The sequence below is a fragment of the Podarcis muralis genome, chromosome 1 (assembly GCF_964188315.1).
Source record: "Podarcis muralis chromosome 1, rPodMur119.hap1.1, whole genome shotgun sequence".
NCBI classification, from domain to species: Eukaryota; Metazoa; Chordata; class Lepidosauria; order Squamata; family Lacertidae; genus Podarcis; species Podarcis muralis.
In genome coordinates this window covers 4,708,751-4,721,732 of record NC_135655.1, presented here as the reverse complement: position 1 = coordinate 4,721,732, position 12,982 = coordinate 4,708,751, and the positions used below count along the sequence as shown (strand labels likewise).

At 46.6% G+C, this 12,982-nt stretch overlaps 1 protein-coding gene across 1 annotated transcript in view; it reads left to right on the top strand.

The window, feature by feature from the left end:
* GPR137C (G protein-coupled receptor 137C) overlaps positions 1-12,982 on the top strand; it is a 28,807-nt gene that overhangs the window by 4,530 nt on the left and 11,295 nt on the right. Inside the window, exons 2-3 of the mRNA XM_028724160.2 lie at positions 6,390-6,433; positions 11,032-11,260. Of these exons, the coding sequence (XP_028579993.2) occupies positions 6,390-6,433; positions 11,032-11,260 (273 nt within the window). The remainder of the gene's footprint in view (positions 1-6,389; positions 6,434-11,031; positions 11,261-12,982) is intronic.

Here is a 12,982-nt window from a genome sequence, read left to right as displayed (position 1 = left end):
GAAAGGAAGACCATTGCTCAAGCCTGTGCATGTTTGCGGAGGGATTTTTGAGAAGTCCCCTGTCCCCAAGGAGTTGTTGCCACATAAAAATTCAGGGATGGGGAGATCAAGCCAATGCAATCCAAATTGCAACTGAAGTGTAACTGGGAACAAAAAAAAATGCATGGATATGTGCCCCCTCATCTAGAGGACCAGAGGGTGGCAACACAAGAACAGGGCCTTCTCTGTGGTGGCTCCCCGTCTGTGGAATGCTCTCCCCAGGGAAGTTCACCTGGCGCCTTCATTACACACCTTTAGGCACCAGGCAAAAGCATTCCTTTTTAACCAGCCCTTTGGTTGATCTTACTGACCTTTTAGAAAGTGGCTTTGTGGGGGGGGTATTGGGTGTGTGCTTTTGGTTTGATTTTATATGTTGTGGTCTTGTCGTGACCGACTCTGGGGTTGCAGCGCTCATCTCGCTTTATTGGCCGAGGGAGCCGGCGTGCAGCTTTCGGGTCATGTGGCCAGCTTGACTAAGCCGCTTCTGGCAAACCAGAGCAGCGCACGGAAACGCTGTTTACCTTCCCGCCAGAGTGGTACCTATTTATCTACTTGCACTTTGACGTGCTTTTGAACGTCTAGGTTGGCAGGAGCAGGGACCGAGCAACGGGAGCTCACCCCGTCGCAGGGATTCGAACTGCCAACCTTCTGATTGGCAAGTCCTAGGCTCTGTGGTTTAACCCACAGTGCCACCCATGTCCCCCGTATAAGGCGGTGTATAAGTTGAACAAATAATACCATATTGGCTCGAATATAAGTCACACCCGAATATAAACCACTCCCTTAAAATTCTGCAGGCACTCACACCCGTTCTGTTTTGCCGTATGTCTGTTTCAGCAGCGATATCGTAAAAGCCAATTTTTGTAAGGTCACGAATTTAAGCCGCTCTTTAACTTTCCATGGTCAGAATTTGGAAAAAAGGTGAGGCTTATATTCAGGCCAATACGGTAATAATAATGATGATAATGATGATAATAATAATAATTAATATCAGATATCGAGAGCTTGCCCCAGTTCCACAAGCTACAGTTCATGTCATGGAAGGGGGCAGTGAAGATTTTGCTGGAGAACGGGTCCCTTTTACAGATCTGGAATACTGAGTCAGGAAGCTTTGCGTTGCCCAAGAATGCCAGTTTGTCTTCTGCCAGGGAATGATTAAGCAGAAACCACCACTGCCACCATCTCCTTTGTAGAGAATTCTTTAGCTTGCACAGAGCACCACAGCTGGGAAGCACGAACTCAAGTGTGCACAGAGCAAAACACTTTGCTGTTTGCACAATTCCCCTCACTGTTTCTCTTCTTCCCTTCCTCAGCGGCTCTGCATTTTTGCATACCCATAAGACGATCCCTGCAGCTTTGTTGTTGTTGTTGTTGTCGTGTCCGACTCTTTGTGACCCCCTGGACCAGAGAACGCCAGGCACTCCTGTCTTCCACTGCCTCCCACAGTTTGGTCAAACTCATGCTGGTAGCTTCAAGAACACTGTCCCACCATCTCGTCCTCTGTCGTCCCCTTCTCCTTGTGCCCTCCATCTTTCCCAACATCAGGGTCTTTTCCAAGGAGTCTTCTCTTCTCAGGAGGTGGCCAAAGTGTTGGAGCCTCAGCTTCAGGATCTGTCCTTCCAGTGAGCACTCAGGGCTGATTTCCTTCAGAATGGAGAGGTTGGATCTTCTTGCAGTCCATGGGACTCTCAAGAGTCTCCTCCAGCACCAGAATTCAAAAGCATCCATTCTTCGGCAATCAGCCTTCTTGATGGTCCAGCTCTCACTTCCATACATCACTACTGGGAAAACCATAGCTTTTACTATATGGACCTTTGTTGGCAAGGTGGTGTCTCTGCTTTTTAAGATGCTGCCTAGGTCCCTGCAGCTAGATGAGGCCAAAGGCCTTTCTATTTCAGCAGTCCGTTCTCATGGTGTCCCACCTTTGGATAGTTCTCTTTTCAGATATTCAGTATTTCGGCTTTCTGTGCTTTCAGGCGTTATTATTTTTTTGCTCTCATGTGCATGCAGCACTGTGTCTGCATATGTGTCTGTACCAGTCTGCGAAATGTTATTACACAAACCTACGGTGCTGCCGCGCTTGGAATACTGCGTCCCGTTCTGGTCAGCTCACTGCAGAAAGGATATTGCACAGCTGAAAAACACTCAGAAAACAACAGCAAAAATCAGAGATGGAGCAACTCTCCAAAGATGAAAAGTTTCAACATTTGGGCAGTGCCATAGCTGGGCGGGTTAAAGAACCTTTTAATGAGGGTGAAAGAGGAGAGTGCAAAATATGGTCTGAAGCTCAACATAAAAAAACAAACGAAGATCATGGCCACTGGGCCCATCACCTCCTCGCAAATAGAAGGGGAAGAAATGGAGGCATTGAGAGATTTTACTTTCTTGGGCTCCATGATCACTGCAGATGGTGACAGCAGCCACGAAATTAAAAGACGCCTGCTTCTTGGGAGAAAAGCAATGACAAACCTAGACAGCATCTTAAAAAGCAGAGACATCACCTTGCCAACAAAGGTCCGTCTACTTAAAGCTATGGTTTTCCCAGTAGTGATGTATGGAAGTGAGAGCTGGACCATAAAGAAGGCTGATTGCCAAAGAATGGATGCTTTTGAATTATGGTGCTGGAGGAGACTCTTGAGAGTCCCATGGACTGCAAGAAGATCCAACCTCTCCATTCTGAAGGAAATCAGCCCTGAGTGCTCACTGGAAGGACAGATCCTGAAGCTGAGACTCCCAATACTTTGGCCACCTCCTGAGAAGAGAAGACTCCCTGGAAAAGGCCCTGATGTTGGGAAAGATGGAGGGCACAAGGAGAAGGGGACAACAGAGGACGAGATGCTGGGACAGTGTTCTCAAAGCTGCCAGCATGAGTTTGACCAAACTGCGGGAGGCAGTGGAAGACAGGAGTGTCTGGTGTGCTCTGGTCCATGGGGTCACGAAGAGTCGGACACGACTAAACGACTAAACAACAATAGCTGGGGGTGGGTGGGATTTGCCAGGGGTTTTTGCCCTGGGTGAAGCCCCCAGAGAGACGCCATTGAGGCTCCCAGCCGCTGTGTGTGTACACAAATGGGCTTGGGGTGTGTGGCAAACTGGATCTTTGACTCGGGTGAAATAAAGCCTAGTTTTGCCCCTGATTTTGGGCTTTTTAGCTTAGCGAGAAGGTGAGCGAGGTGGGGCATGACAGAACTGTAAAATCAAGCATGGAGGAAGTGGTTAGAGAGAATATTTTTATTTCTCTCTTAATACTAGAACTCAGAGCCAGCCAGTGGAACGGAATCTTGGCAGGGGGTTGGACTCGATGGCCCTTGTGGTCTATTCCAACTCTATGATTCTATGATTCTAAGATTCAGGGCGGACAGTAGAAAGGGCTGCTGTCCTTCGTGCTTGGTTCAACTCTGAATTTTACCAAACAGGCCAACAGCTTGGCTTCAAAAAGATTTGAGAAATTCATGGAGGTTTGGGCTCTCTGTCGCTACCAGCACCAGTCCTGGTTTCAGGGTTCTCAACATAGGTATCTGGTTGGTGACTGTGAGAATAATAATAATAATAAATTTTAATTTATACCCCGCCCTTCCCGGTTCAGAAAACCGGGCTCAGGGCGGCTAACAACAAATTTAAAACACTTAATTGATGCAACAAAAAACAGCACAGAATACAGTATAAAACGTGAATAACAATAAATTCAGAATTCAAAAATCAATTTAGGGGGGAAAGCCATCCAATAAACATTAGATGATCACCAGGGCTAGCTGGCTGAATTGGTCCTATTTGGGCCAGCGAGGAGACCAGGGGAGAATTAGCTGTGGGATCCTAGAGCGGGTAATCTTCATAAAATGGGGAGGGGGAGGGAAGGAAGGGGGATAAAAGATCAGGCTAAGTTCAAATTGAAAGCCCGGTGGAACAGCTCTGTCTTACAGGCCCTGCGGAAGGAGGTTAAATCCTGCAGGGCCCTAGTCTCATGGGACAGAGCATTCCGCCAGGTCGGAGCCATCACTGAGAAGGCCCTGGCCCTGGTGGAGGATAATCTGAGTTCCTTAGGACCCGGGACCTCTAAACTATGATTATTAATGGACTTTAAGGTCCTCTGTGGGGCAGACCAGGAGAGGCGGTCCCGTAGATACGAGGGCCCTAAGCCACAAGAGGATGGATGGGATAGATGGGACTTTGTTCTCATCCAGAAGGCTCTTACATACATTAGGAGGGGAACGGGAACGTGTTTCTGGCCTTGTTTCCCTGAGTGAAGGCTGTATTGTGGATTTACTCTGCAGTAAGGAGGATCCGAAACCTGCATTGCAAGAGGTTCGGCTGGATGACCTTGGGGGGGTCCCTTCCAACTCTACGAATCTATGAAAGAAAGTGGTATACCTGCCCTGAAACCTCTGCAGGCACAAACAGTACTCAAAGCGGGCTTGCTTAATTTTTTAGTTTTTATATTGAGTTTATTTACAGCACATACACACACACTTGTCGAACTAAACATGAAAACAAGAGTACAGAATCAAAAGAAAAACAACAACAAAACACCAAACAAGAAAATACAAATAAAACGTGATAACGTATGGAAACTTAAACAAAACAAATAATAATATAAATATATACCATATTTCAGTTCTTCTTTTCTTCTAATTGACTTCCTTCATCCTCAACACGGGCTTGCTTGTCGTCTTCTTCTTTGGTGATCACTCGTAGCTAAGCTTGTCTTCCAGAAACATGGTTTTAACAGTGAGTCCATAAGTGACAGTGGAGGCCAATTCTGGATCCACACGTCCTTCCACAGTGGGGACATTGGTTTCTGGGTGGGAGTTGATCATGGTGTGGATTTGCCGAGCGTGCCTTCCTCTTAGCACGTTTCTCCCTTGCGCCCTGAGTTCGAGTGTCTTCAAAGTCCAGGACACCTTTGGTAAAGGCTGTTCTCTTGGAGGTCATTTCCTTGAAGTGTCACGGGGATGCTTTGCTGCCCAGAGGAACCTGGTGCAATTCCAACAACTGCAAAACTTGGTGTTTCTGGTGCAAAGATCAACGCCGACCCTGCCTGAGGGTCTCCCATGGGCATCTATCTGGGTGGTCATTGCGAGAACAGGTTGCTGGACTAGGGCACCATATGGGATCACCATGGCTTTCGTTTGCAGTGCCCCGGTTAAAATGTTTTATTGTTGACTTCTGCCTGACTCTGGCTCCTGACAAAATAAGGGGAGAAAAGGGCTCTTGTGCTCGAATCCTGCTTGCTGGTTTTCCACAGGCAACTGGTCGGCCACTGTGATAATGGGATGCTGGGCTGGAGGGGCCACTGGCCGGATCCAACATGTTATGTACTGAAGTTCTCACCCTGGGCCAGCAGGGGGATACTGTAGTTTGCACTCAGGCCCACATATGCAAATAAGGGATTGAAAGTGACGTTCAGTGATTGGCTAGTTACAGAAAGTTGTTACTGTTGTGTTGTAGTGGAGCTCTATATAAGCAGGCTGGCTGAACCCTTCAGTTCAGTTCTGTTCTGGCCTGTGAATAAACAAGAGCTGTCTGAAGAATCGCTGTGTCGTCTGATACGTTCACCCACAGCTTACACAGCAGGTGGTTCTTATGTCCTTAACTCGCACTACTCAAACCTGGACGTGACCTGAAACACAGCCAGGCTCCAAAATTCAAACTTCTCCAGATCGAAACAGCAGCTGAAGCTGTCAGTGTGGATGCTGGAAGACTGGGGCAAAGTGCTCACTAGGACTCATACCTCGCGGAAAATTCAAAAGAAAACAGCTCCTGGTTTCCTCGTGCATCATGGGGATAAGTTGTTTTTCTTTGGCGATCACTTGTAGCCAAATAAGATTGTCTTCCATAAACACAGTTTTAACAGTCAGTCCATAAGTGACTGTGGAAGCCAGTTCTGGATCCACACGTCCCTCCACATTGGTGGGACATAGGTTTCTGGGCGGGAATTGATCACGGTGTGAATTTGCCAAGTGTGCCTTCCTCTTAGCATGTTTCTCCCTTGCGTCCTGAGTTCGAGTGTCTTCAAAGCCCATGACACCTTTGGTAAAGGCTGTTCTCCAACTGGAGCGCTCGCAGACCAGTGTTTCCCAGTTGTTAGTGTTTATACTACATTTGCCTTGAGACAGTCTTTAAACCTCTTTTGTTGACCACCAGCATGACGCTTTCCATTTTTAAGTTCGGAATAGAGTAGTTGCTTTGGAAAACGATAATCAGGCATCCGCACAACATGACCAGTCCAACAAAGTTGAAGAATCACTGGTACATTGTCACGAATGCACAACGTAAAGCCTATCTGCTGGGAGCCCTATGATGGAATAGGGGAAAACCTCACCCAAACCCACATTTTCTCTCTTTCTGAACAGGTGATCTTCAAAGTGAAGTGTGCCGCCGAATTCAACAAATACAAGTGAGTCTAACCTTTGGAGGGGGGTGCCTTGTAATAAATTAGGGAAAGGTAAAGGGACCCCTGACCATTAGGTCCAGTCACGGACGACTCTGGGGTTGCGGCGCTCATCTCGCTTTACTGGCCAAGGGAGCTTCCGGGTCAAGTGGCCAGCATGACTAAGCCGCTTCTGGCGAACCAGAGCAGCGAACCAGAGCAGCGCACGGAAACACCATTTACCTTCCCACCAGAGCGGTACCTATTTATCTACTTGCACTTTGACGTGCTTTCGAACTGCTAGGTTGGCAGGAGCAGGGACCGAGCAACGGGAGCTCACCCCGTCGTGGGGATTCAAACCACCGACCTTCTGATCGGCAAGTCCTAGGCTCTGTGGTTTAACCCACAGCGCCACCCGTGTCCCAATAAATTAGTTACCGCAGGTTATAATCGCAGGTTAAAATTTGCCGGTGATGAATCAACGTGGCTTGATAAATGCGCAAAGGCACCTGAAGGGTCTGCAGCGGCGTCTGAACCGCTCAGCCTTCTTGGCATAAAAACACGGTTTCGGGAAAGCACAACTTTTCTTCCTTTCTTTCATTTCGACATGGCCTGCATTTCGAAGGAATTCTGTTTGGGAAGGAGGAACCTGGTGCCTCCCAGGTCTTTGGGACTACAGCTCGTGTCAGCTTTGACCATTGGCCATGCTGGCCGGGGCTGATGGGAGTTGGAGTCCAATACAGTTTCCCAGCACTCTTGCTGTGGCTTCCTATAAATAATTGTAGCACAGCTGAAGCAGATGGTGCTCTCTTGGCAAAGCCATGTGGATTCATGGGGACGTACTCAACTAATTTTATGCCTTAGCGAAGTGGGAATTCCTCCCTCTTAACTTTTCCGTACATGCAAACTGCACCATCCCCAAATGGAAACCCCCAGAAAAAAATTAGGGGTTAAGGTGAGAAAAATCTTGCCAAATCTTGGAGGACCTTTTATTCTAACAAGACAGAGCTATTCCGCCTGGCCTTCAATTTGAATTAGCCTGATCCTCTATTCCCTTTTCCCCTTTCGTCTTCTATGAAGAAACCCTTTCGGGGACCCCACGTTTACCATACTTTTCACTCTATAGGACGCACCAGATGATAAGACGCACCTAGTTTGGGAGGGAGGAAAACAAGAAAAAAAATCTTTTGAATCCCAGAAGCCAGAACAGCAAGAGGGATCTGGCTTCTGGGATACCTTGTGGCTCTTCTGGCTTCTGGGATAACCGCGCCAAGCCTCTTCAGGGCAGCGGGATCAAGGCTTCCCCTGCCTGAAGAGGCTACGCACAGCTAAGGCAGAAGCCAGGTGCGTGGCTGAAGGGGCGCTGCGCAGTTCTCCCTCTCTGTGCAGCGCCTCTCCTGCGACGGAGAACTGCGCAGCGCCCCTTAAAACAAAGCTGGAGAAGGAACAGAAGGAGACCCTTCTGTTTCTTCTCTGGCTTCCAGGCAGGTGCGTGGCTGAAGCCTTTGGAGCACAGCGGGACCTCGCACTGCGCTCCAAAGGCTTCGGGTTCCTTTGGCTGAAGCCAGGAGACTCTTGCTGAGCTCCAAAGGCTTCAGGCGGCTATCCCTGAAGCCTGGAGAGCGAGAGGGGTCGGTGCGCACCGACCCCTCTCGCTCTCCAGGCTTCAGGGATAGCCTGCATTCGCTCCATAGGATGCACACACATTTCCCCTTAATTTTTGGAGTGGGGAAGTGCGTCCTATAGGGCGAAAAATACAGTAAATTCTTCCCTGGTCTCCTTGCTGCCCCTAATAGGACCAACTTGGCCAGTTAGCCCTGGTGATCATTCAGTGTCTACGGACTGGGAAATCCATCCCCAAAATGACACCTGAATTTTTGAATTTTATTGATATTGATGCTGCATTTTCTGTTGTGTTTTATGCTGTTTTTGAGTCACATTTTAATCAATGTTTTATATTTGCTGTTAGCTGCCCTGAGCCCGGTTTTTAAACCGGGAAGGGCAGGGTATAAATAAAAAATTATTTATTATAATAGTTCGGATTGCTGGTATTCAAGGGGTTGGGCAAATGCCCCTTTTTGAGAAGTCATCTGATAAACCAAAAGTATATGAAGGAGAAATCTCAAATGGCCCTTTTTAAAAAAAATACATGGGGTTATTTTATTTCTTATACAAATCTAGAGGCACATAGTTACTCAGTGCCACCAGTATGTACAAATGTCCAGTTCATTTGAGACTATATAGCGCCTTTATTCTCAATCATGGAACTCACTGGTGGGCAATACTTTTATAAATCTTACTTGTTTGTGAATGGGATATTTGTATGGATTAATACTTCATTATCCCTTTGGAGCTGCATGGTAGCTTTGACCTTCCAGCCTGCAAATGCTTTTATGGTTTAAATCTTTGATTCTTTGTTTTCTGTCTGTTTGCACTTGTTGTTGCTAACAAATCAATAAAAAATAATAAAAACAGTTAAATTAAAATTAAAAGAAACCTAAATTAAAATTAAAAGAAACCTAAATTAAAAGAAACCTAAATTAAAATATTGTAGGGACGCAGGTGGCGCTGTGGGTGGCGCTGTGGGTTAAAGCCTCAGCACCTAGGACTTGCCGATCGAAAGGTCGGCGGTTCGAATCCCTGCGGCGGGGTGCGCTCCTGTTGTTCGGTCCCAGCGCCTGCCAACCTAGCAGTTCGAAAGCACCCCTGGGTGCAAGTAGATAAATAGGGACCGCTTACTAGCGGGAAGGTAAACAGTGTTCCGTGTGCTGCGCTGGCTTGCCAGAGCAGCAATGTCACACTGGCCACGTGACCCGGAAGTGTCTGCAGACAGCACTGGCCCCCGACCTATAGAGTGAGATGAGCGCACAACCCTAGAGTCTGGCAAGACTGGTCCGTACGGGCAGGGGTACCTTTACCTTTACCTAAATTAAAATTAAAAGAAACCTAAATTAAAATTAAAAGAAACGGAGTGGATTTAGTTAGAGATAGGTAGCCGTGTTGGTCTGCCATAGTCAAAACAAAAAAAATTCCTTCCAGTAGCACCTTAAAGACCAACTAAGTTAGTTCTTGGTATGAGCTTTCGTGTACATGCACACTTCTTCAGTGGAAGTGTGCATGCACACGAAAGCTCATACCAAGAACTAACTTAGTTGGTCTTTAAGGTGCTACTGGAAGGAATTTTAGGGATTTAGGGAGAGAAAGGGAGAATATTCCGTAGCGCAAGGATAAATCCTTCTGCTGATAGGCCATTCACCTTATTGCTATGCTGAATACAACCCACAGGTTTTGAGAGCGCTTTATCTTCTGTAATACTGTTGGTTCTTGAACTTGTTTGGCTTTTAACGCTCTGTACTTGAACAGATTTCTTTCCCCACTTGGCTTCCATCTCGCCCCACTGGGGTCCTCTCTGCCCCCTTTCCTTCCCCTTTGTCTCCTGCAGCTAATGTCTTAGTGCGCCTTAAGGCAGGAATAGACAACATGGTGCTTCTAGGTATCGCTATAATAATATAAATATAAATATTATAAATATAAATAAATATAATAAATATAAATTTAAAAAATATTTACATCCTGCCCATCTGACTGGGTTTCCCCAGCCACTCTGGGTGGCTTACAGCATATATAAAAACATAATAAAACATTAAACATAAAAAACCAGAACATCTATTAAAATTTATCAGATTTTGAAATGCAGAAACAAAGAAAATCATCAAACCATTAATTCTAGCATGTGGGGGGGCACCTAAATTGTATAATTTGGCATCTCAATGATTGCTATTATTAATTGCATTATAATTGGCATTGTTATAGTGAAGCTATTGGGTTGTTGTAATTGAAAACTAATAAAAATTCTTATCAAAATAAAAAACAAAAAAACTGCAATCTCTTATACAGACCATAAATAAACCAATAGAAACCAAGAATAAGAATAAACAGTTTACATCTATACCCAAATTAAAATAACATCCAACTAAACATTTAACCAACCCCACCCCGACGAAAAGCGAGGAACCAAAATTGAAACATTTTAGCCAGTTGCCCCAACCCAAGAGTTGTTAAATGGGATTACGACTCCCAGTGCTGGATTTATGTATAAGCTAAACAAGCTATAGTTTAGAGCCCCACTCTCTTGGGGGCCCCTAAAAAAATTTAAAGGAAGAAAACCTGGCTGTACATCTCCAAAATATAAGATAAAAAAGAAATGAAATAAAACCTACATACAGCAACACTGTTTTGTGTTGTGTAGGCTCCTGTGATGTAAGTCATGGGCCCCGCCTGCTAGCCTGCTCCCTCAAATATCACTGGTTTGCTCCTTTCTATATATAGGGTGCCTACATTCTGCACAGACTGTTAATGTGCAAATGGCTTGAGATACCTATCAGGTCCATAAATTACCATATAGCATATATTCAACACAAAAACCAGCGACAATTTGTTGTTGACAAAGGACAGCTGGACATCGAAAAGGCCCCGTTACCTTCAGTAGCTTAGGGCCAAATCAAACCTAAATCCGGCCCTGGCTATGTCCCCACAGCATCAAGCAAGGCAGCAACTGCGGTCCAGTGACCAGAAGGCCTCCATGTTGGGACACGGATGAGATAACCTTCTGTTTCCATTTGCAGGGCCACCCTGTACGTGGGCTCCATCCTCACCAGCCTCCTCTTTGTCTTTGTGAATTTGACGTGTGCGTTGCTGGCGCACGGCGACCTCCCTGAGGACCAGCTGCGGTGGACGGTGTTCACCCGGGCTCTGATCAACGACAGCCTCTTCATTCTCTGTGCCGTCCTGCTCGCCTGTTTCATGTGCAAGCTGTCCAAAATGTCTTCGGCCAATGCTTACCTTGAGTCCAAGGTAAGGGAGATGGGTTTGTGGGTTGGTTTGTTGTTGCTGCTGCTGCTGCTGCTGCTGTTGTTTTTCCTCGCCTTAAAGTCTCCCATTTCCGAAGAAGGACGTTGAGTGGCTGGTCTCCGTGAAGTTAGGGTGTGATTGTTAAAGTGGAAAATTGAATTATCCCTGAATCTTGGAATCTGCCACACACCAGGGTATAGAGGCAAGGCCAGCTTTAACGCTCAAGTGCTCATTTGTTTTGTGTACAGTGGTACAGCCAGGGCGGGGTATAAATAATAATTTATTTATTTATTTATTTATTTAACATGAGTCTGACCAAACTGCGGGAGGCAGTGGAAGACAGGAGTGCCTGGCGTGCTCTGGTCCATGGGGTCACGAAGAGTCGGACACGACTAAATGACTAAACAACAACAACAACAACAACATTATTATTTTTTATTACCTTGGTTCTCAAACTTAATCCGTTCCAGAAGTCCATTCCAAAACCAAAGCGTTCCAAAACCAATGCCCGATTTCCCATAGAGAGGAATGCAAAACGGATTAATCCGTTCCAGACTTTTAAAAACGACCCCTAAAACAGCAATTTAACATGAATTTTACAGCTGTCCATGGAGGCGCAGGTTAATTCTCTGTCCAGGGTAGCTGTTCATCAGCTCCATCTGGTATGCAGGCTGAGACCCTACCTGTCCGCAGACTGTCTCGCCAGAGTGGTGCATGCTCTGGTTATCTCTCGCTTGGACTACTGCAATGCGCTCTACATGGGGCTCCCTTTAAAGGTGACCCGGAAACTACAACTAATCCAGAATGCGGCAGCTAGACTGGTGACTGGGAGCGGCCGCTGAGACCACATAACACCGGTCCTGAAAGACCTACATTGGCTCCCAGTACGTTCCCGGGCACAAGTCAAAGTGTTGGTGCTGAGCTTTAAAGCCTTAAATGGCCTCAGTCCAGTATATCTGAAGGAGCGTCTCCAACCCCATCATCCAGCCTGGACATGGAGGTCCAGCTCCGAGGGCCTTCTGGCGGTTCACTCCCTGCGAGAAGTGAGGTCACAGGGAACCAGGCCGAGGGCCTTCTCAGTAGTGGCACCCACTCTGTGGAACACCCTCCCATCAAATGTCAAAGAAATAAACAACTATCTGACGTTTAGACGACATCTGAAGGCAGCCCTGTTTAGGGACGTTTTTAATGACCGGTGTTTTAATGTACTTTTAATCTTTTGTTGGAAGCCGCCCAGAATGGCTGGGGAAACCCAGCGAGATGGGCGGGGTACAAATAATAAATTATTATAATAATTATTATTGAGTCTCACAGCAGAGCAAGAGCCACTTTCATTACCCTGCCCATCCTCAACTCCTCTTTTTATGGACACTACCTGCCTCTGTGACTCTTTCCCTTTCATGCCTCTGTGGAATGTTTGTGAACGTTCCGTGACCCCGCAGCCCATTTCTCAAGTTCCAACACGTATCTGCTTTTGGAAGAGCAGGCTGCCCGTACGGAACCGGCAAAAAAACCACACCAAAGTAGCTCTGAATAAATTTGCATCAATTAGCATAGATTATTCATGGAGCACAGTCCGTTGTGCACGGAGCTTTACGGGCTTAACCGAAGCGAGAACAGACAGGTCTCTACCCTGGGCGATGATCTCTGAGGACATGGCGTCTCGCCTCCCACCCACCCACCCCGCTCCATGCCTGAACCGGTTGCTTTTATCTCGTGTCTGAA